This window comes from Aptenodytes forsteri, unplaced genomic scaffold (assembly GCF_000699145.1).
Source record: "Aptenodytes forsteri isolate BGI_AS27 unplaced genomic scaffold, ASM69914v1 Scaffold241, whole genome shotgun sequence".
NCBI lineage: Eukaryota > Metazoa > Chordata > Aves > Sphenisciformes > Spheniscidae > Aptenodytes > Aptenodytes forsteri.
In genome coordinates, this window is record NW_008795252.1 from 1,527,935 (window position 1) to 1,549,599 (window position 21,665).

General features: G+C 44.0%; 1 protein-coding gene across 3 annotated transcripts in view; it reads left to right on the forward strand.

Moving 5' to 3' along the window:
• Positions 1 to 15,948, forward strand: part of ADIPOR2 (adiponectin receptor 2) — a 39,095-nt gene extending 23,147 nt beyond the window's left edge. The window contains exons 3-8 of one of the 3 annotated variants that reach the window (XM_009278950.2): positions 5,971 to 6,090; positions 7,943 to 8,114; positions 8,789 to 8,975; positions 10,055 to 10,242; positions 11,471 to 11,664; positions 13,185 to 13,884. In XM_009278950.2, coding sequence (XP_009277225.1) covers positions 5,971 to 6,090; positions 7,943 to 8,114; positions 8,789 to 8,975; positions 10,055 to 10,242; positions 11,471 to 11,664; positions 13,185 to 13,316 — 993 coding nt within the window. In that variant the 3' untranslated portion in view covers positions 13,317 to 13,884. Of the gene's footprint in view, positions 1 to 5,970; positions 6,091 to 7,942; positions 8,115 to 8,788; positions 8,976 to 10,054; positions 10,243 to 11,470; positions 11,665 to 13,184 lie in introns of all 3 variants that reach the window. The other 2 variants (XM_009278949.2, XM_019472004.1) reach the window with 2 other exon arrangements.
• The last annotated feature ends 5,717 nt before the right edge of the window (positions 15,949 to 21,665 follow it).

Sequence of the window (21,665 nt, forward strand, 5' to 3'; positions counted from 1 at the left end):
AAAAGGTCAGTTGACAGAATGGGCACAGAGGAGTTGCTGAAAAAAGCAATCTGGCTAGCTGAAAAGGATGTTACAGGACTGCGATTAGAAAAATAGCATTTTTATATTGTAGCCTTGAACGTATCTTGGCCATTATGCTGAATGCTCTCGAGTTACTGAATCTGGCATGCTGCCCCAAGAAACATTAAATGACTTGAATGTCATGTTAAACACTATTAATCATTCATCTGATGAGATCAAGATAAACAAGAGCAAGAACTCCAGTTCATGTCTAGACTTTGTGACTTCAGTTTAATATGGGGGATAACAGTGGTATTGTAAATGCAGCAACATATGTTTTCTAACTTGCATTTTAAGAGGAGAATTGTATATAAGTACTGAGTCATATAATATCCCACAACTCAGTGTTAATCCAGACATTAGCTTTTTCTGAACTATCTTGCCTGTGTTACAATGATGTGTTCATACCGAGGCAGAGTTCTGTCAGGACACAGATCAAGAAGAGACTGGGGGAGCATCTATCAGCAGCTGGAGGAAGCAACAAGAACATTATGCATCATGCTTTGGAAATTCCTGTGATGGTAGCTTTAGGGTGCCGGTGACATCTTGATGGTGAATTGGCATCACAAACAGTTGAGCTTTGAGACATGGGACTTCATTAACTCCAGAGCTTAATATTACATAGGTATGTGCATGGTCAGTTAAGCCCCGAGTAACTGAGTGATGACTCTGTCCAAAAGGGAACCCTAACACAGGAGAGTTCTACCCTTTCTGGGGTTTAGGAGACTGGTATTGCAGTTACTAGTGTTACTGGTTAACGTGTGCACTTCTGGTTCTGCATCAAATACTGTATATGCAACAACCAGCGAAAACTGTCAAACTTCTGAAAGTGCAGTCCTGAAAGCTGCTGGAATTTTTGAGAATACAGCAGCCTATTGAAGTGATCATTAGTTTAACTTGCCTTAATCCATGCCTAGCTAGGTTCTTAGGCTCCTTTCTAACTGATAAACCCTACAAAAAGGGGGACTGGAGATCATTTGGCATCCAACTGATATGTGTCGAAAAGAAACTTGGCCTTGAACATGATCCACAGAAAGTATTCTGTAGTGGATCTCAGTAAAATGGGAGCTGATGCTCCCTTTGTTTCTGTTGCACTAGCTTGAGCTCCTTAAATCCCTTGGTTACCTGAACCAACTTTATTATCTACTAGGAAGCTCACCTAGCAAAAATGTAATTTCTGCCAGATTAGTATTGGATCAGCTAATCAACCCAAGGATCAGAGGGGTTCCAGAAGCAGTGTAAAGGAAGATGGGGGTGAGGGAGAAGAGGACCACTTTTGACAGAGTAAGCTTCTTAGGTGGCTTCATTCAAGTCTGACTTACGTTTCAGTTTGCACGCTCTAATGAACACAGATTGATGACGTTTTCCAGCAGAACTGCAGTCTGGAGTGATGAACAAGAGCTTGCTTGTCACCTGTGCAAGTAGTAGTCATGTGCAAACTTTCAAACTTTCTAGAAATCTTTTAAGCTGACATCAAGAAACTACAGACCTCGAGAAACTACACTTTTACTACTTGAAGTTCAGAGAACACAACTTTCTCGAAAGTAGGAAAAGGGTTTCTGGAATCTTTTTCTACCGTTGTGACTTGACTTCTGACAGGCTTTTCCATAGTAAGTGCATTAATAGTGTGTCTGTTAACAGATTTGAGAGCGATAATATAAAAACTGTTAATCTGTGTGAGAAGGATAAGCTGTTGTAGTAGACGAGAAGTATATTGCATTTACTAGAGCAGGTTTACTGCAGTTTTGTCTGTAACAGGGTCTTTGGCTATGTGATCTGACTTTTTTGGACTGTTTTCAGGCAACAAATTCTTGTACTAAATGTAAACTTTTTTAAAACTTCTGTGCCATTGCTATAAAAGAGGGAGATTTTAATGTTAAAAAACTTATTTAAAGATGGGCACTGTGCAATTGGGCTCTTAGGTTTCTTGCTCTTGTTTGCTCTAGTGCTCTAAGTCTTGATTTTGGCATTAAACTTTTTCTATCCTTACCAAAGCACGCTCTGAAATTCTTGTTTAGAAGAATGATTTCTACCTCTTTCTTCTACCTTCTTGTCTATCACTGTTATCACAAAAGAATCTGGAAAACTTCCCAAAATAAAGTGAATATGGATAAACCAGTAAAACTGTTTTCTTCTGGTCATTGTCACTTGTCCTTCAGGTTTAATTATTCTCTGGTACCATTATTCAACTCGGGATGCATGTATACTTCTGTTGTATAATTTGCATCTCAGGTGTCTGTACTATGTTTGTCGGTAGCTTTTAAGACTCTACGAATTTGCAAAGGGGATAGGATTGAAATTGGAAGGGTGGTTTGGCATTTCCATAGAAATAAGTGTCCAGACCCTCTAGAGTGTAAGTATACAGAAGCCATGATTTCTGATTTGTATGAAAGACTGATTCTACTCGTTGCTGCATATGTGCAGCAGAAGAATGACAGCTGATGATTGCAACAAGTTTGCTTGTTACAAGTGAATGAGGGTTTTATTTCAAGATACTCTAAAATACTCTGAAGACTTCTCAGAATTATTTAGTCAAAATTTGAGGCTGCTTTTAAAAGAAATGGAGTAAATTAGATGACGTAAAAGAACATTTGAAACATTAGTCGAGTGAAAATCCTTTTGGCCGCTGATCTAGAAAGTACAAAGGCAAAAATTATTCTGGAAGCACGTGGTTCAGCATATACCATACAGCATTAAAAGTGGGAGTATCAGAGTTTTGTTCTGAGCTCTCATTTCTTGCATGGTCTTAGGCAAGTGAGATTATTTACCTAATGTGTCCCCCATTTTAAAACGTGATTCTGTGGGCAGAACTTAGAAATAGTTGAAAACAGGTTCTAAAGCCTATGCTTGCTTATGTTATGTTCTAGCAGTATTCTTGAATTTCTGATACGATCAGCCAAAGAAGAGAGAGTATGGGAATCCTAAGATACGAAGGAACTTGTCACAGTGGAAATTTTACAACCATATGCTTTCTAAACAGAAAAGTGGGGTGTTTTCTTTTCCTTCAGTCATTGTCTGAAGAATTGAAGGTCAATAGAATTGCTTCAGATTTCCAAATGAAAACTGGCATTGGTGTTGCACTCCAACTATGGATTTCCAGCTTGCAAGAAGCACAATTTACTGTTCTTTCTAATGGCATGTTATGTGAAGGAGTCAAGGGAGGACGGATGTTCCAGAACAGACCTCATTTTGCCTCATTAGCGAGAAAAGGACTAAGCAGCTGAGCATTAGGGTTTTTTTTTTCTTGAATGCTAATTTTGCAGTTTAATGGCAGGAAGGAGATAGTAAAATCAATTCCATTTTCTGGCAGTAATCTGGACTGTATATATGATATGAATTCTTTTTATCACTAAAAGAAGCTCAATGATTTGTTTATAGGCATGTTGCCAAAATGCAAAGATTTTGGACTAGTTCATAAATAGCTGTGCTCTTCGAGCTTTACAGTCTGTTCAAATTTAAACCTTCCCATCATTCTAGAAATGTGAGTATGTGGAGAGAGGGAAATGAACATTTTTTGGCTTTGAGTCACTGGGCAGACTGCAATGAATACAGGCTTTGATTCTGTAAGGGACCTTTTTTCCTTCAGTCCACCCAGTTTTGTAAATTCAGGATTACTAACTTGTTCACCCCACTCCAGCTGGTCATTGTGTGGTGCTGGGGGAGGAAATTCTAGGGTAGCTAAAAGGTATAGCAGTGCTTCTTGTATCGAGTATATTGGAACTTAAACATCAGACTTGCCTTTCTGTAAGGTGTGTTCTTGGAAACTGAAGATATCTTTGATTTGTAAGATTGTGCGGACTATCATGAACGTCTTATCCAGACCCCCATGGCAGGGGGCTTGGACTAGATGATCTTTAAAGGTCCCTTCCAACCCAAACAATTCAATGTTTCTATGACCTTGAGTTAATTATTTATAATATTGAAAACTGAGAATCCTAACCAGAGAGATCCATTAGTAGAAAAAGCCAGTAAAATTGACAGTGTGGGAAATAATGTCAGTGACTGTTGTTGAGTCAGAATGAAATCAAATTTGTTTTTTAATACGCTTTCTGGTCCAACAGGACATGTGCCTATTTTCAAAGGATATTAAACCTATTTACATCTCGGTGTTGCCTGATGCCTTTCTCAATAGAATTAATGGGATAATCTAGGCAGTGAGAGTGTATTTAATACTGTCTTATACTGCTGTAGGATCTGCCTAGAGCTGATCAATGTTTATATCAATCATCTGCTATAAAATATGAAATCATTGCCCAGACTTGCTCAGAGGGGGTGTTGACTGGAATGATAAATGAAGTTGAGTAGACAGTACAAGGGACATGGCTATGTACAAAGATTCATTTAGTCGATCAAGTTGTCCTAGTGTGGACAAATGTGAGGTGATACATAAAATGCGAAGGATGTATACTGTGTATTATATAGCAGGGATCTGCATTCTGGATAAGCAAAATTGGGTCAAGAGCTATGTGGTGGGGGGACCTCTTCAAAAGATGAGGCTTCAGTGGCCTACTGCAAGCCTCGGGTACAAAAGCAAGTATTAGCATGTCATTTCTCTCTCAAAAAACCAGAAATATTGAAGAATCTAGATAGCTCACTAGTTAATAAGGCCTTACTCTAAGGAGAGAGCTGTAATGTGGGACAAATGCACAGCCAGATTGATCTCTGACTCAAAGTTCAGGACATTAACCTGAACATTACTGATGATAATTCACAGGTAAAGTATGTGAGGTTATATACTAGATTCTCAGTCACTTTGGATGGCATTATTGATAAGTAATCTCGATTTTTAAAGTTGTTAACCTTGATAAGGGAATAGGAGGGAGAAAAAGTGTTGTGGCTCGTAATATGGAGGAGGCCAGTCACCATACAGATTGTGGGGCTTTCTTGGCTTGGTCACAAGGTGCGTGGCAGCTTTCTGCATCAAGCCTGAAGGGTACAAAAGGCTCATTCTCTCTTTAGCTTTCTCAAACTTGTTTACCTTGGAAGCTGAAGTGTTGAATGGAGTCTCTGATGGGCTGTGAGCATTGTAATAAGCAAACAGGGATGTAGAACTTTTGTGGCCCCCCTGCTTTTTACCTAAATGGAAAGCTAGAGTGTATCATAATATGTGGTAAGTCAACATAGGGTAGAAAACTACCAAACCTCATTCCTGTAAAGTTGTTAGTGATGTGTACCAGCTGAATATCCAGGCTCAGTGTTTTGTTTTGTTTTCATAATTCTCTTGGTATACCTTGGCGATATGACATTTCTCTTTATTTGAATTTTGCTTAAAACTCTGATGTCTGTTACTGCTTTTCTTTGATAACTTGCCTTTGTCTAATTGGCAAACGTTTCATACTAGTTTCTGAAATACCTTGAAATTCAAACAAATTAATAAATGTCCATTACTGGATTACGAGCTGAACAGAAGTGTCAGTTAAACAGAATAGATCTTCAGATTTGAACTAAAAATTGAGGTGAAACATTTATAACATGGTAAATAGATTCCTCTCCTTGGCTTGCCTTTTATTGTCCTAAAATGCCAGATATGTTACAGAGGCATTAAGGCAGGCATAGTGACATTGAAACATAAAATAGGAAGTAATCCTTCCCTAGAGGTGGGTAGGCTGCAAGCCTCAGACTCCATATCTGGGCTTTAATGAAGCGTAACTTACAGAAGAACACTGCTTTCTTCCAAACCTGGTGAAAACATGTGCAAAATGGATTAGACATGCGAGTTGTTCTCAGATACCTAAGAATGTAATAATTTTTTGCTGGTTCTTTTGAATTCCTTCCTCAGTGCCGTACAAGGAAAGAAGACTTCTCTATTTGCCAAGACCTCCAATCATGGTTTTGTGTGGAAAACATCACCACCTTTCTCTGTTAATCGTTCTACAAAGCATTTTCTCTGTTTTTTTTTTTTCCCCCCAGTGTTCTGAGGATTATAAACACAATGATGAGTCACCTCAAGAAGACGAAGGGTTTATGGGTATGTCACCTCTTCTACAAGCCCACCATGCTATGGAGAGAATGGAAGAATTTGTGTGTAAGGTAAGGGCGTGTGGAAACTGCTGAAGTAGTTTCCTTTTTTAGGAAGCTCCAGTGGGCAACAGACTGTACCTGCAGCAACTGCGCTATTAGTGTGAGCGAGAGCAGATACACACCACCTGTGAATAGGCATCTCTTGTTACAACTAGTAGCACTACAGCTTCTCAGGATCTCAATCTGTCATAAATGAATAAATTGTAAAGCATGGAACAACAGGGATTACAAATGAGACTCTAAAGCTGATCATGCAACTGAGGGGTCTCTCTTGAGAAACACCTGTGAGCGCAAAGCAGAATAAAAGCCTTCTGGTTCAAGACGCTTTCCATTTACAAGGTAGTTTTTTTCCAGGTTTCTTCAGACTTGCAAATATTTTGCTTTTCCAGCACCATTTGCATCCATTATAGAATAAGCTTTGTCCCTTACTTGAAAAGAAAACAAGGCTGTATTAAAACTATATCTAAGTAGACTTTGTTGTTCCTGACCTTGCCTCAATTTTTGCTACTTTTTAGAGCCATAGGGCTGTATCAGTCTCTGGCCCTCCTTTCTTGGTGAAAGGAGTGCTGCCCCTTTAATACACTTGTTCCTACTGGTTTTATGAACTATTCTTTGATGTTTTTACAGAGGGACCCTAGTTACTTAGTCGTCTTTTTGTGTGTGGGTTTTGGGTGTGTGGTTTTCTTTGGTTTTTTTTTTACTATGCATCTTTTTCCCTTTTTAGATGTTCTGTAGGGTGGATTGTGTAAAATGAATTCCTTCCTGCTGTTCCTACCTCAATTCAAATTTTTGGTTCATGAAGCAAACCAGTTATTTTCTTATTTAATGTATTTAAGAACCCAGTCTTTAACAGGGTTGGTTATTCTGATTAGTTTTGTTTTGCTTCCATAAAGGAGTGTGGAGAATTGATTTAAAAACTCTGAGCTCGTATTGTTGAAACTGAAATAAGAATGTAGCTTTTTAAACTTAGTGTTTCAGGATTCTTCAGGCTCGCTCCTGTATTACTAGCCAGACGACAAATCCAAGGAACACTGCAGAAACAACCCCGGTACATAAAGCAATTCCCTGATACCCCTCTGCTTGGCAGTGCTGCTTCTGAAGCCAAACTGAAGACTACATGTATCTTATGTTACTGAAGCAGCGCTAAGAACACCTGTGCACGCTTTTTTTCATTTGGAACCAGCTGCAAGGATAAATGTGTGCACATATGCTCTCTCTCCCTTTAAAGAAGAAATCTGATGGAATTGAGTCATGGATCTGTTGCCTTAACTGATCTGTCACTGCTTGTTTTGGGAGTGTGGGAGCGGTTTTTTTCCAACCTGGATAAGGGGTTGGACACTTGTCACTGGACTCTTGCCACTTCATGTGTTCTGGCCCATATTAGTGCTGATGGGTAGCTTTTTTGCTAGACTGCCCCAAATGCTAGCAGATATATAGTCAGATTGGCTTGTGGTTGGAAGAACAGGCTTTTACTTACTTATTTCTTGGAGAGAACTAGGTGTAGGCTTCTTCAATTAAATGGAAAGGATGATCTGTGAAAATAATGGAAAGGAATTAAATGCTTTCCCTTCATTAGCAGTAAAAAAGCCCCATAGCTTTCCTGTTCAATGAAATGCTGAACTACTTCTTTCTCTGGTGGTGCAGCTCAACTTCATAATGATACTGTTTTGAATAGGGAACAGTGACTTAAGCGTTATTTCAAGTGTAAAGCCTTTTCCCCAGAGAGGTCCCATCAACCCTTTTCTGTTTACTGTAGTCATAGATTAACTCTAACACTCTTACTAATATGGGTTTTCTGACTTTTGCCATACATCAGTGGAAGTCAATTCCCTGCGTTTAACTAAAATCTTCTAACTTCTAGGTATGGGAGGGCCGATGGAGAGTCATTCCCCATGATGTTCTGCCTGACTGGCTAAAGGACAACGACTACCTGTTGCATGGACACAGACCACCCATGCCTTCCTTCCGGGCTTGTTTCAAGAGTATCTTCAGAATACATACAGAGACTGGTAACATCTGGACACATCTTCTAGGTATTTTCAGCTTGCTCTAATCCTAATTGGCTTCATTGCTCTCTTTCTTTGAGAGCAAAATAGAAAGGGGTGTGGGGTGGTCAGCATTATCATTCCATTAGTAACCTGTTAAATTAACAGGTTGGTATCCCTCTCCTAATTTTACCCCGCCAGGGTTGGATGGGACTTCCTTAATTATGGCATTCAATACAAATGAATAAAAAATTTCCTGATCATTAATAAATTACTGTTAGATATTCTTTTTTCCCCAAGTGTGTAGGTGTTAATTGAGATCACATTTCTTGTCACAGGAACACACTTAAGTTGCAGCTTGTATGAGTGGTTTTCAACTTGCAAGGAGCCTTGAAGGGAAAGGGTTTCTTTGAACTATGCCCTTCTTTTTTTACATTTTGCAACAGATCTTTTTATTATTCTAGAATGTCCAACTAGTTGTCAGGCATCTTGCAAAACAAGTAAAAATACAGAGTTCATGCAAGCCTGTATTGCATCAGTCTGAGACAGAAATGTGGTTGGAATGCATAACTGAAGTAGGGCAGTGCTTTATTCTGCATGTGTGCTGCTGGTTGTAATGCAGCTCCTATGTTTAGTGCTCCTGTACATTAAAGTCATGCTTTTAGAAAGAAAAGCTTTCAGTATGCATGAACTTGACACCTTTCTGTGTTACTGTTTTTCAGGATGCGTGTTCTTCCTTTGTCTGGGAATCTTCTACATGTTCCGGCCAAACATGTCCTTTGTAGCACCTGTGCAGGAGAAAGTGGTTGTTGGATTGTTCTTCTTGGGAGCCATACTCTGCCTCTCTTTCTCATGGCTCTTCCACACAGTTTATTGCCACTCAGAAGGTGTTTCCCGGCTCTTCTCCAAGTAAGTGCCTAGAGGACAGGGTAGGCCAAATAGGAAACAGGTGGGAAAACAGCGTTGGGATTTATGGCTGGAGCCCCAGTGTAGGAGGAGTTCATTGCATGGCTGCGTGTACTTTGGAACAGAGTTGAGCAGAGATTCAATGCAGCTTCTTCTAATTATTGTTTGTTTCAGCATGAGTTTTTGTGCTGTTGTTTTAGTCTTAAAACTCCTTCATTTTCTGCTGTTTGGCAGGCGTGTGCATGCATCTTGCTGCTGTAAGTAATATACCTAGAGCTTAGTTGCAGGACTTTGAATTTTTAATGCATCTGTCACTTCTTGTCATTTCAGCTATTCTGAGTAACTCTGAATCTTAAGCTTATGAAAGACAGCTCCATGATGTGTATCAAGATGTCTTGATCTTTTGGTTTTACTACATGTTCTTTTTTGACTGGCTGCTAAATATCTTATATTTCCTAAGATTATTCAACCTAGGATTGTGTAATCTGCAAGACCACCTCTAAAGTTAACCCAGCAATTAAAATCCCCTACTGAAAAATTAACTCCATCTTTTGTAGGAGCATTTTGTCAGGGTGTGGTAAAAAGCAGTGGCTGTAGGAGTTCTTTTTCTTCACTGGTGTATAGAAAAACAGCATGGTTGAAAAATTAGGATATAATTCCCCAGTGGTCGCTTAAGCTGATGCTGAACTAACTTACGCTTGTCCAATACTAAAGTGTTTGTGTTGGCTGTGCTCTCACAACGTACTGTGTGCCCTTTTTTGTGTTCAGAGGACCCTTGTGCTGCTTTTTTCCACATCTGAAGCTTAAATCTGAGTTTCGTTCAAAAAGCTTTGGTCTAAAGGCTGCTGTATGTATTGCTGATGACTGTCCAAAAATGGCCTTACTAGTTGTCTAGCAAGGTAATCCGTTACTGTAGGAGGGCGTTGGTGGAAGAGTTGCCGTCAGGAAGTAAGTTGCAGTAGTGAGAATAACTTCATTTTGCAGTGAGAAGTAGACAGTTGGTTTACTAAAGAAGAGAGTGTTGGTATGAGGACTTCCAAAGGTTCACATTTCTTATCAAACTGATTTTTGTTTCCTTCTAGGCTGGATTACTCTGGCATTGCACTTCTCATAATGGGCAGCTTTGTACCCTGGCTGTACTACTCCTTCTATTGCAACCCTCAGCCTTGCTTCATCTACTTGATTGTGATTTGTGTCCTGGGCATTGCAGCCATAATTGTCTCACAATGGGACATGTTTGCAACCCCTGAATACCGGGGTGTAAGGGCAGGTAAGACCTGAAGTTAATTGTTTTCCTTCTTGACTGCCTTTCCTCCTTCCTACTTGCCACTTGGAAAAACCGTCTTGGGAAGACTTGAGAGCTTAATTTTATAAAGAGCTAATATTCTTGGACTGGGAGCTTGCTGGGTTTTCTTTCAGCATTGATTATAGCCAACTGGATGCACAGATAAGGGCTGGTGCAAGTCCTGGAAGTGCATTCCTGAAATGGACAGTAACACATGCAGTAGGAAAGGTAGTGCAAAGTATTTCTAGCTATATCTGGCAACTTTGCTCTCTCAAAAAATGACTGACTGCTTGATGTGTGTATGTGTATATTCCTTCTACTGTTTGTCTTGGTTTTGTAATACTAGGCTGAGATACTAGCAAATCATTGAATGATTTAATTAATCCGAATGATTTGCCTAGATAAAATGCATATTTAAGACAAAGAGCCTAGTTTTTCTCTTCACACGATCAAAAGAGCAAAACCAGATTTGGTTTCACATTCTGAGGTAGGAAGAAAGAGAAAGCTTTAGGGGGCAGCTATGGAATCTGAACACAGCTGGGTTGAATAGTAATATTTCTTGTTACTTAACCTGCATGTGCTGTCTACAGTAAATCTAAATTTCCTGGACAAGCTATGGGTGTACCTTCAGAGAGTTCAGCCTTCCAAACTTAAAAATCTGTGGATGGGATGTGATTATTCCCCCCACGCACACTTTTTCTACAAGATTTCTGTACTTGGTGCTAAAATCTAAATGAATAAACCATGTTCTCATATATGGCAGATCAGATGGGCCTCAGATGCTACTTTTCTGTTTCCTAGGACTACTTGTACAGCATATGATAAATAATCTCTTTGTTGTCTCTCCTTGTTGTCTTGCTCTTGAGAGATTATGGTGAGACACAGTTCATGTAGTCTCAGTGCCCTCTACAGTCCAAGGTGTGTAAGTGGCTTAAGGTACATTAAAGCTGGCAGATGCAATTGTTAAATGAAATGTTTCAGTATCTGCTGGAACGTATAACTAAGTAGCTTCTGGTATATGAAGGAAGTCCATGCATTCTTTAACTTCCTCTCCAATAAAGCTCTTCTGGGGACCTTTAGCTTCAAGAGTTGTCACCTTTCTGCTGCTTTGGCAAATACTGAGTTTTCCCTCTGTAGCTTTTGTGTTTTCATTGTCTCCCTTTACCGCCACTGTGTTCAAATCTGACTCTCCCACATTTTCTTTACCTCCCAGGAGTATTTCTAGGTCTGGGTCTTAGTGGGGTTATTCCCACCCTGCACTTTGTCATCTCTGAGGGGCTCCTGAAAGCAGCCACAATGGGGCAGATAGGCTGGCTGGCACTCATGGCATGCCTGTACATCACTGGTGCTGCACTATATGCTGCCCGCATCCCGGAGAGATTCTTCCCTGGCAAGTGTGACATCTGGGTGAGTCTACAGAATGACTGGATGAGGAGATCAACCTGAAAGCAGGTTCCCCTTGAGGCTGGAGGATGTTGTGTCAATGTTTTCTTATTGCAAGTATCAAACTGCTGCACCAGAAGCATAGGGTCTTAAGGGGCCAAACAACTGTGGGCTCTCTGAGCCCAGCTTACCTGGTGCCTCTCTTGCTGAGTTATCACAAGCTGGCTGGTCTGAGGTAGCTGCTGGTGTGCAAATTCACCCCAGCACATCTACTAGATAGCTTTAATAGATGGGTAAGCAACTTTTCAAACCTTTTTGTGTGTGTGTTGAGGATCCTGCAAACACACATCTTACCTTGCTTCTGTGCGGAATAGTGCATGGTTATTTCTCTGATGTTCAGTGTGTTCTCCGGGATCTTCACCGTGTCTGGCTCCTCATCTTGTGCAGCCAGTGAAAACGCTGGATAGAGATGGTAGACTTTGGAGGGATCTCTGGCCCAAAAGAAGGGAAAGTGGGGTGAGCAAGTGGGTGGGTGGGGGAGACTTGGGATGAGGGAAAGGATCATGAAGACTGTAGAGGGCAAATATGTGGGGAAGATGTAAAGACAGAAATTGGGTGGAGCAAGAGTAGAGATGTGAGGGAGGTGGACCTTTGGAAGGCCACTCTACTTCCACTAGTATAGTTTAAGGCCCCTAAAGAAGATTAGAAGTGAGAATGAGGCCTGGGTTGTTCGAGTGGCTTTTGCATAGCACCAGTTTGCTAGATTGTTTAAATGGCCAAACAAAGCCTTGTTACAATAATGAGCTAGGCTCCAAAAGCACTGGTGTACCACCAACTCTTTTCCAAGCTTCCCATGGAGCCTGCAAATACACGTTTGTAGAAGTTTTTCAAGAGCATTATCCATATTGGTATGGCTTCCCTTAAACAAGGGCATGCTTTGTCATGTAGCTCCCTCATGGTTTTCATTCTGCTGTACTATAATCAATAGCATCCTGGGCATTCATTCAGAACATTTGGTTGTTTCTAGGTTTTAATATAATACCATTTCTTTTCCGTTCTGTTTCTCTGTGGCAGAGAAATAAAATAACAGTGTTCTGAAAGTCCACCTGGTAAAACTGCCTGTGACCAGAGCAGAGTTTGTACCTGTTAGCTGTGTGAGATAGCCCTTTTTATTACTAAACCACTAGTGTGTGTTGTGGAGGAACTAATTTTAAGTGTCCTGCTTAAGCCTTTTGCCCAAAGCTCTGAAGTTATTCTTGTCCCTTCACAAAGATGTGCTATAGCATTTATGTAGCATATTTGTTGATTGACCAGCTGGTTAAGATGACTGAAGGAAAGGGTGGGGTGTGTGTGTGGGGAATTTGATTATTTTGCTAATGATAGGAGAGGGATGGGCTTTTAATACACAACTTGGAGAACTTTGTGGTTTGAGGTACTGCTACGTGTTACTGTGTACTTCAGCTGAATGTGGGGCTTTTTTGGAGACAGGGTAGCACTAGAACGCAAAATACCCCGGCTGAACAGAAGTGTTTTCTTTTCCGCAGTTCCACTCCCATCAGCTGTTTCACGTCTTTGTAGTGGCTGGCGCTTTTGTGCACTTCCATGGGGTTTCGAACCTCCAGGAGTTCCGTTTCACAGTTGGAGGAGGCTGCACAGAGGAAGATGGGATGCAGTAAAACCAGCCTTCAGCCCAAGATCGTAACCAAAACAGTACCGCAAGCGCGGTTGAAGCATACAGGCTAGCGAAATGAATACCTAAGAAGAATCCAAGTTTCATCTGATGGGGCATGGAGCTTCATGGGGATTCTGACTAACCAAGATAAATTCTATACCTCAAGCAATGGAATGAATCAATTTGAAGACCAGGAAATTCTGAAACCCTAATTTATTCTTGGGATCTACAGATTGAGCTACAGAGGACCCTTCCAAATCGGCTTCTGTTCAATGCCATATTTATTTGTAGAAGTGGGGAGGGATAGCTTAGCAGTTTCCTTTTTTTTTAAAAAGAAAAAAAAAATCAAGGTTAAATTTATATCCTCTTGGAGGGTTTGGGAGTTGATTTTAGATGCTCTTTTGGGAGAAAAACAAATTGTAAATAAGATTTCTAACTTTCTGTTTAAATAAAATTTATATAAATGTTTTAAACAATGGGTGGGGGGGAAAAGGGTTTTTGTAAAGAATGCAACATGCAAGTACCACACACTGTTTCAATTTTGCACAAAATAAATGATTGCAGGAGGACCAGGTAAAATTCCCAGGAGTGAAGCATGTTGGCCCTGCAGATTTTCCTGGTGGCCAGCATGCCCTGGGCAATGTGGGGTCCTGGCCAGCACTTGGAGTAGGTTCAGTACGTGTACACAAGGGTTGTGAAGGCTGGATTGATCATGTTGTCGTCCAGGTCACAGTGTTAGCAAGTTTATTTACTCAAGTAACCTGACAGATATATCTGCGCCCTGCCTAAGCGTGTGGGACAGCTGCCTTCCAAGCTTGAGTGGCCTGTATAGTTTTGGATAGTGAATGTTACAGTAAGTTGTTTTGGTTCTCACCATATGAATTGGAGCATGATGGGATAACTGCACATGAAATGGCAAACGGTCCGACTCCATCAGTGCCTGCCTATACCCAAAGGCCCCCGTTGAGTAGATGGTTGCTATTTGTGGGCCTGCTCTTTTTTGTCTGAACAAATGATGGTAATGCACTTGTCAAAAGATAGTTGAGCATGTGAGTGGAAACACAGGTGGGGTTAAGATGGACTGGAAAGAGGAAGCTGTGCGCTCCAGGACTTGGAGTTAACAGTTACTGCAGACCTCAAGCACATTACCTTCTCATGTGTCAGGCTCCATATGCCGAGGGAGTTTGCAGGTTTTTCTTTTTAAGAGGAAAAATCCACAATCAGCCCAATGCAATTCCTTTTTTTTTTTTTTTTTTTTTTCCTTAGGTCTGCTTCCCATCTGTGCTTTAGCAATGGGACTGCTGGTATTTCTTAAAACTAAGAGTTCAGTTGGATTGCTGTGGAGCAGACACACCTCCTATATAAGGGGAGGTATATACCCTTCTCTTGTGTAATTGATGTAGCTTGATCTTTGGAGCCCAGTCAGAAGCTAGACTGAAGGAGAATCTTTGGAGTCGTAAGATGAAACTTGAACGTTTTGTTTGTTATGGCACAGGTATTGCTTGGAGTATTTAGTTGGAAATTCAGAGCAATTACCTCTCTCATAGATGAGTTAAACAGCTCATAAAATGCTGTATTTCACAAGGAAGGAAGGTAAAGGGTGGTTTTTTTGTTGTGTGTGGGTTTTTGTTGTTTTTTTTTTAAGACTCGTGCAAGTTTGAATTTTCATCCTTCAAGAGAAAAATGTGGATTGCAAAGATCTTCCCATACCCTGGATATCACGGAGTGTGTTTTGGGGAGTTACTTTGCCTAATCGAGTCCAATAGAAGCAGAATGCCTTCCGAAAGTTGACTGGATATTAAGGCTTCACCCATCGAATGGAGTCTTTGTAAAGCCTCTGAGAGCAAGGTCAGCTGCAGAAAGCGGTGCCGCAGCAGAGTCTGCGAGCTTAGGGGGACGTGTTCTCAGTAGGATAACTACACTGGATGCCTGTAGGGCCAGAAGTTGTTTATCACAGGTCTGTGTGGTACTAAAATGAAGTAAAGAGCAGTATTAACTTGGATGCAAGGGCTAATAGCACTGGCATCCCTGACAAAGATGTGGAGTTGCCTGGCAGGAAGTATACTGGTGTGTGAGAAAAGCGTGGTGCATACTGGAATCAGTTGTCTGTAAGGCGCTTTGGGATACCTCTGTAACAGTACCAGCAGAAGTGGCAGTCTCCGTGCTGGATCATCCCACCTTCACTCCTTGAAGGGTGATTGTAACCTGGTCCTACGCAGCACAGAACTATTACAAAAACACAGTACTCCACCTGCTATTCTTAACCCAGTCAGTCTCTCCGTTTGGGAAGTTCGTGTGTTCCAATAAAAACAACCTAGCTGTGCACTTTTCTGTAGCTCTTGCTGAGAACTCTTCCCAGGTTGGCACCTGAATGCCTTACTCTCAGCAGTCAGAGGCTTGCTTGCTCTGTGTGCAGGTTATTGCCATAGAATAGTTAGGACCTACAGCTTCTTTCCTTCCCCATTAAATAGTGGCCTTGTTCAGTATATTTCTTTTTAAAAATTGCTTACTGTTGAAAGCAATGAAGCACATTCTGGGGTTTTGATGGTTGGGGACTCTGGTGATGGTTCCATATAAGATGGGATCTTATTACGTGCTGTATTCTTAACTTCTGCTAATAAAAGAACCAAATGGAATATTGTCTAGTTTGGGTCTTTCCGTGCTGCGTGTGAAGCTTGAAAGAGTCGCTCTCCCTTTCTTCCTTCCCAATGCTTACAGGCAACGCTTCATAGGTAAAAGACTTCTGCTGGTGCAGAAACCAAACTGATGCCTAAAGGCTTGTTTGTCTACAGTTGGACTGATGCTTGCGGTATGCCTCCCCGAGCAAAAGCCAGTGGCTGTGAGTTCGTGCGACTGAAACATTATGTGTTTGTTCTTGATGTCTATAATTCACATCGAGTTTGGTTCTGCTATGTGGTGTGCTCTTGATGTCTATAATTCACATCGAGTTTGTGCCTGGTCTTGCTGTAAGATTTCAATACTGTTTAACATATACAAACATTGCAGCAGACAAAGGTGTCCATGGACTGTGCTGCCTCTTAGTTAGTGCTGATCTTGAGGGAAATTTGTTTTTCCAAAGTCTAGACTTTTATTCGATGCCCACTGGAGTTGCCAGTTGTAGCACGCGGCAGATAGTGGTGTGGGGGAAGGAGGTGGTGTTAGGTGTGTCTGCTGCCACGACTTCATGAAGCTGCTCGTCATAAGAATTCCCCTGACATACAATTATTCTGAACTTGCAGAGAATGAAAAGCCTGGGATAATGTTTATCCTGTCCCATGTCTGCTTGTTTTTGACCTCTGCCATATTTTAAAAGTAACTTGAGGATAAAGTGGGATTGGTGTTACTGCTGAGTTTCATCTTTTGTTTTGGAAAGCTTAGCTGAACCCACTCTGTAGAGTGAGAGCATAAAGCTGCAGGGTGGTCTTGGGGCTGGCTAGTCTTTGTCAGGTCTCTCCATCCCCCAAGCCTCCATCTGAACATAGGCTAGCTATAATTTCAAAGGTTATCTATTTTTGCATGTTTAGAGACACTAGTTTTCAGTGGCTCAGTTTTCCAGTTCCTGGTCTTGCAGATTTTAGAGCAGACTGCATGTGTACTGTCCCCTTCCTCGCTCCAAGGCTTAAGAGGGCTTTCTCTTACCACTGCAGGTTGGGTGCCAGGGGGTAACGGGCAGACAAGGGAAAGGAACACACTGGCCAAGGAGTCAAACTGGGTGGAGTGTGAGATACACTAGTTTTCAGTGGCTCAGTTTTCCAGTTCCTGGTCTTGCAGATTTTAGAGCAGACTGCATGTGTACTGTCCCCTTCCTCGCTCCAAGGCTTAAGAGGGCTTTCTCTTACCACTGCAGGTTGGGTGCCAGGGGGTAACGGGCAGACAAGGGAAAGGAACACACTGGCCAAGGAGTCAAACTGGGTGGAGTGTGGTGGAAGGAGGAGAAACACTGATTTATGGACAGTACTGGAAAGCCAAAGGTGAAGCACTGGGGGGTGAGACCTTCCGAGGAGGAAAATGGGCAGGAGGGACTGAGGGTGCAAAGAACGAGGTGGGGGGGAAGGAGTGTGGGTGCTGGAGACCTTGGTTGTTGTGGGCAAATTTTCAGGTGCAACTGAGAAGAGACGTTCAGGAGGCCTGGACTCAAATTCCTGGTGTAGAGGAAATGCCTCCCAGCCTGTACCCAAGTAAGGGATTGATCGTCTTCTCCTGGTATGCAGGCTTAGGGGCAGGAAGGAGTCAGGCTTGGCTGGGGAGGGAGTGGGGCTGGTGCTGACCAGAACAGCCCTGTGCCTGGAGCGGGGCCTTCTGCTCCTTCATCGCCATTCCTCGGCTGTCAGGAAACATCTGTGAACCGCCTGGGCAAGATATGCCTAATCCTCCTCTTGTGTTGGCTCACACTGAGTCTGGGTGTGTACAGCTGTGCTGTTTATCAGTTACTTGACTCAAGATACGTGTTTTGCAGTGCCTTGTAAGAGAGCCAGCTCCAGTAAATGACCTGTGACAGCTTCAAGTCTCAGGATGGATTTATTTTTTTCTTTTTAAAAATGCAAAGTAAATTCAAGGAGCATGGAGAACTTCGGCATCGGATTACACATGAATTACGCTGAAAGAAGCTGCCACGTTTTGAATATGAATTGGGTTTATTTTGTTTTCAGGAAGCAGAATGATTCTTAAAGGTTGCCTGGGCAGGCTAAAGTTGTATGTCCTACCTCTGCTGCATGTAGTTGTGGCCATGCTTTGCCCTCTCCCAAGAATCGCTTGCTTCGCTCATTGCAAAGGGTGAACTTACCCTGAGTATGGATTAACGCGCTGCAATCAAGGTGAATGTCTAAGGCCATTGCCTAACTTTTTGAGGAGCTGGAAATAAATGAAGCATATGATTAGGATGGAGGAGCTGAGTTTGGTTTAGTTGAAGCTATTGGAGGCTTCCCTGCAAAATTGAGTTCATTTTTTCCCTTTCTTATTTTTTTCCCCCTGCCTCCTGCGTGGCATCAGGCAATTTGAACCAAACTCCCCTGCTGGTCAGTGCTTCTCTTCTGTATTTGTCTGGAGTGCCCAAGCTGAAATTCTCTAGGCTGATTTCCAGGAGTGCTGAGCACTGATGTGCTTTGAATGAAGTTCCCTGAAAAGGTCAGCTCCTTGGAGAGGATGTGTGTGAATTCCTAGGTCCATATTGCTCTTTATGAAGAAGGAATACCGTCCTCGAGCTCACAGCAATGCCGAGCGCGTCACACTGGATCATCTTCAAGTACTTTAACAATAGTAGGAGAAGTGCACAAGGAAACCCTCTGCTCAGCATCACCTGGGCAGCGCTGCGGTTCAGCTGCTGTGAGAGGACCGCAGTGTAACTGGTCCCTTGTTCACCATCTTGTTCACCGTCAGGAAGGTAGGCTCCTTGGGGAGGGATGGCGGGATGCGAGCCCGGCGCTCCTGCGTGTGCGCGAGGTTTGCCTGCTCGGTCTTAATCCTGGCATTTCCAGGAGCTTCACCTTTGGCTCTTCTCTCCTCTAGTAAAATTCATGTTTGAACAACAGAGCTATTACAGTTCCTGAGCTCAGAGCTGTTTGCACTGGAGATTCACGACGACCTCGCGTATTAGCAGCTTCACCTCCGTAGTGGTACAACTGGGCACAGGGGCACTTCACAGTTGGCATAAAAACCAAACCGGTCTAGTTGTAAACAAGATGGGAAAATCATGTGCCTGGCTGGGTTCCCAGAGCAATGATGCGTTTCCGTAACAGATGCAAATGACACCTAAACCAGCTCCAGTAGCTGTCTTTTATTTTCGTCTCTAACCATGCCGAACCTGTGCATATGGTTTGAGGTTTGCCTTAGCGCTGGCTGTAGCTGAGCTCCCCTAAACTGAAGAAGTTGTTCTCTGCAGCCAACGCCAGGCTGCGGGGCCGGCCGGCGGCAGAGGCAGGCTTGGGCAGCTCCCCTTCCACTTGCAGCAGGAGCAGCCAGGGCTGTGGGATGGCAGCTGCCGCTGTGAAGGAGAAGCGGGAAGCCATCCCTCCTGGGAGGCAGCAGCCACTGCCACCACCTCCCTGGCTGCGGTAGCCAGCCTGGGGCTCTGCCCTGGCTCCGGCCCAGCTCCCCCTGTCCCACTGCCCGCAGGGACGGCCGGGCTCGGTTTGCTGCCTTTGCCAGGCAGCCTCCTGCCGGTTTTGAAAGTGATGCTGTGTCCCTCAGAGCTGGGCAGGAGGGGGGTTACAGCAGGCTCCAGCCCCTGTTGCCGGGGGGGCTGGCTGCACAGGGCTGAAGGAAGCCACTGCTGGCTGAAATTTAGACAAGCAAGCGCAGCTTGGGTTTTTGGCTAGCGTGTAAGATACAGCATGGGTGTACTCGCTCTCACCAGCGTGGGGGCTTCCCCGGCAGCTCCCTGTCCCCTTCCTTGCTGCTCGTGAGAGGCCAGCCCCTGGTGTGATGGCCAGGGGGTGGCAGGGCCTCCGGGAAGGCTGGCAGCCTCCTGCCACTGTCCCCACAGCCTTTCCTCGAGGAGGCTGAGGAAGCACCTGTGCATATCCCTGTGCAGTGCACATGCTGCTCCTCGTAACGCCAGCGGGAAGGACAGCGACAGCGATAGCTGCCCGGCCCCGGTGGAGCCAAACAGGGGTGTACGGACGGGGCTCAGTGCACAGCTCTCTCCCGCCACTGGTGGGCGCCTGCTCGGTGAAAGGTGGGGTGCCGGGGCACCCAAAATGCGAGGCGGCAGCAGGAAGCAAAGCAGGAAGAGCTGATGAAATTTTCTGCGCGGCCCACGAGGTATTTGCTGAAGAAACGTGCTTGGTGGCGTTCAAGTGGGGCTATTACGGTTTGCATCACGCGCTGATGACGAGCTGCATTGCTGTGGCTGATGTCATGAGAGGTAATGACAGCGGCGTTCACTGGCCGAGTGATGGAAGGTGTGAAGGCTCCTTTCAAGTGTGGGCAGAGGTGGCGTAAGGGGCCCTGCAGCTGGGGCAGGGCAGGGCAGAGGCATGGGGAACAGCCTGTGCTGAGGGATGGGAGAGTTCCCCAGCGTCCAGGGGGGACGGGAGCAGCAATGCCCTCAAGCGAGGGTCCAGCCAGCAATGGAGTCACTCAGTGCATGGGACTTTGATGCTCCTTCCCCACTTGCTTTTGAAAAATTGCTTTGTGCAAACGTAAGTGCCGTGTTTGGCTGCCCTCAACCCCCTCCCCTGCAAGCAGAGGCATGTAAGAGCGCAGGGTTTCCATGCAGAAAGTACCAGTGGGCTTTGTCAGCAGAAAAAGCATCCTGGAAAATACTCCGAGGAGCTCTAGTCTGAGAGGTGTGCGTAAAGCCAAGCAAGAATGTGGTATTGGTCCTTTGTTGTGGCAGAGGAAGGCACCCCCCCTCTTTGCCCTGCTTGGAGCATATGGCTCCTCACTGCGACCGCCACCGTCCCCAACCTGGAATGTGCCAGGCTCTTGCTAAGTATAAGCCAACTCAGGCCAGCCTGCTAAAAAGCTGCTGCCTTTGTGACTGCTCCCAATTGCAAACTGCTGTAAATCCAGGGCTGATTTTCCTACTGTTTTGCAGGATGAAGTCATCCCTGTCTGGTCATACTCGAAGGTGTAGTCATCTGTCTGCTCTGTCCCAAGGCATGAGTCAAGGGAGGGCACGTGTACGCGACGCTGTGCGAGGTGTGTGTCCCTGCGGGTGGCTTGGACACCCTCGGTGCCCGCCACAGCATTCGGGAGGGCTCAGGGTTACCTCACCCTGCAGTGGGGTGTTTCTGAACCCTGTAAGGAGTGTAACGGAGAGATTTCAGGTCCCTTCCCAGCTCCCTCTCCACCTGCCTGGGAGGAAATCGGCTGCAGATTTAGGGCTTGTGAAGCCCCTGATTTGTGTGGCAGCCAGACGTGGCTGGGTGGGTCTGACGGACACCCCTCACTGCAGAGCACCGCTTGTGACTTTTCTCCCATCAAGTCTTGCCTTAATAGAATAAACCCTGATGCCTGCAGTTTGCATGCTTACAGGGTGGATGGGATCTTGCAGGAGGTACAGCTGTGATTTATAGTGCCGTATCAGGATGGCAGCAGGATGCTGCTCAGCTAGAACTGAGAGATGGCTCCTCTCACAGCTGCTCCGCTGCTGGTCGGACCCTCTGGCCTCAGATCTGCTTTGCTGACCTATTTTCATCTGTTGTGCCCAGCACACAGCTGAAGATGTTGGGAGCTGGAGCAGCTGTTCTTCCAGGGGATTTTTCTCTCGCTGTAGGGCCATGAGCTGCTTTCTCTGCCAGGCGAGCAGAGCAGGCAGTGGAATTTGGTTAACCCCATGTCAGAGACAAGAAACAGGTAGATGTGCTTGAGGTCTGCTTTGCTGGCAAAAAAAAAAAAAAAAAAAAAAACA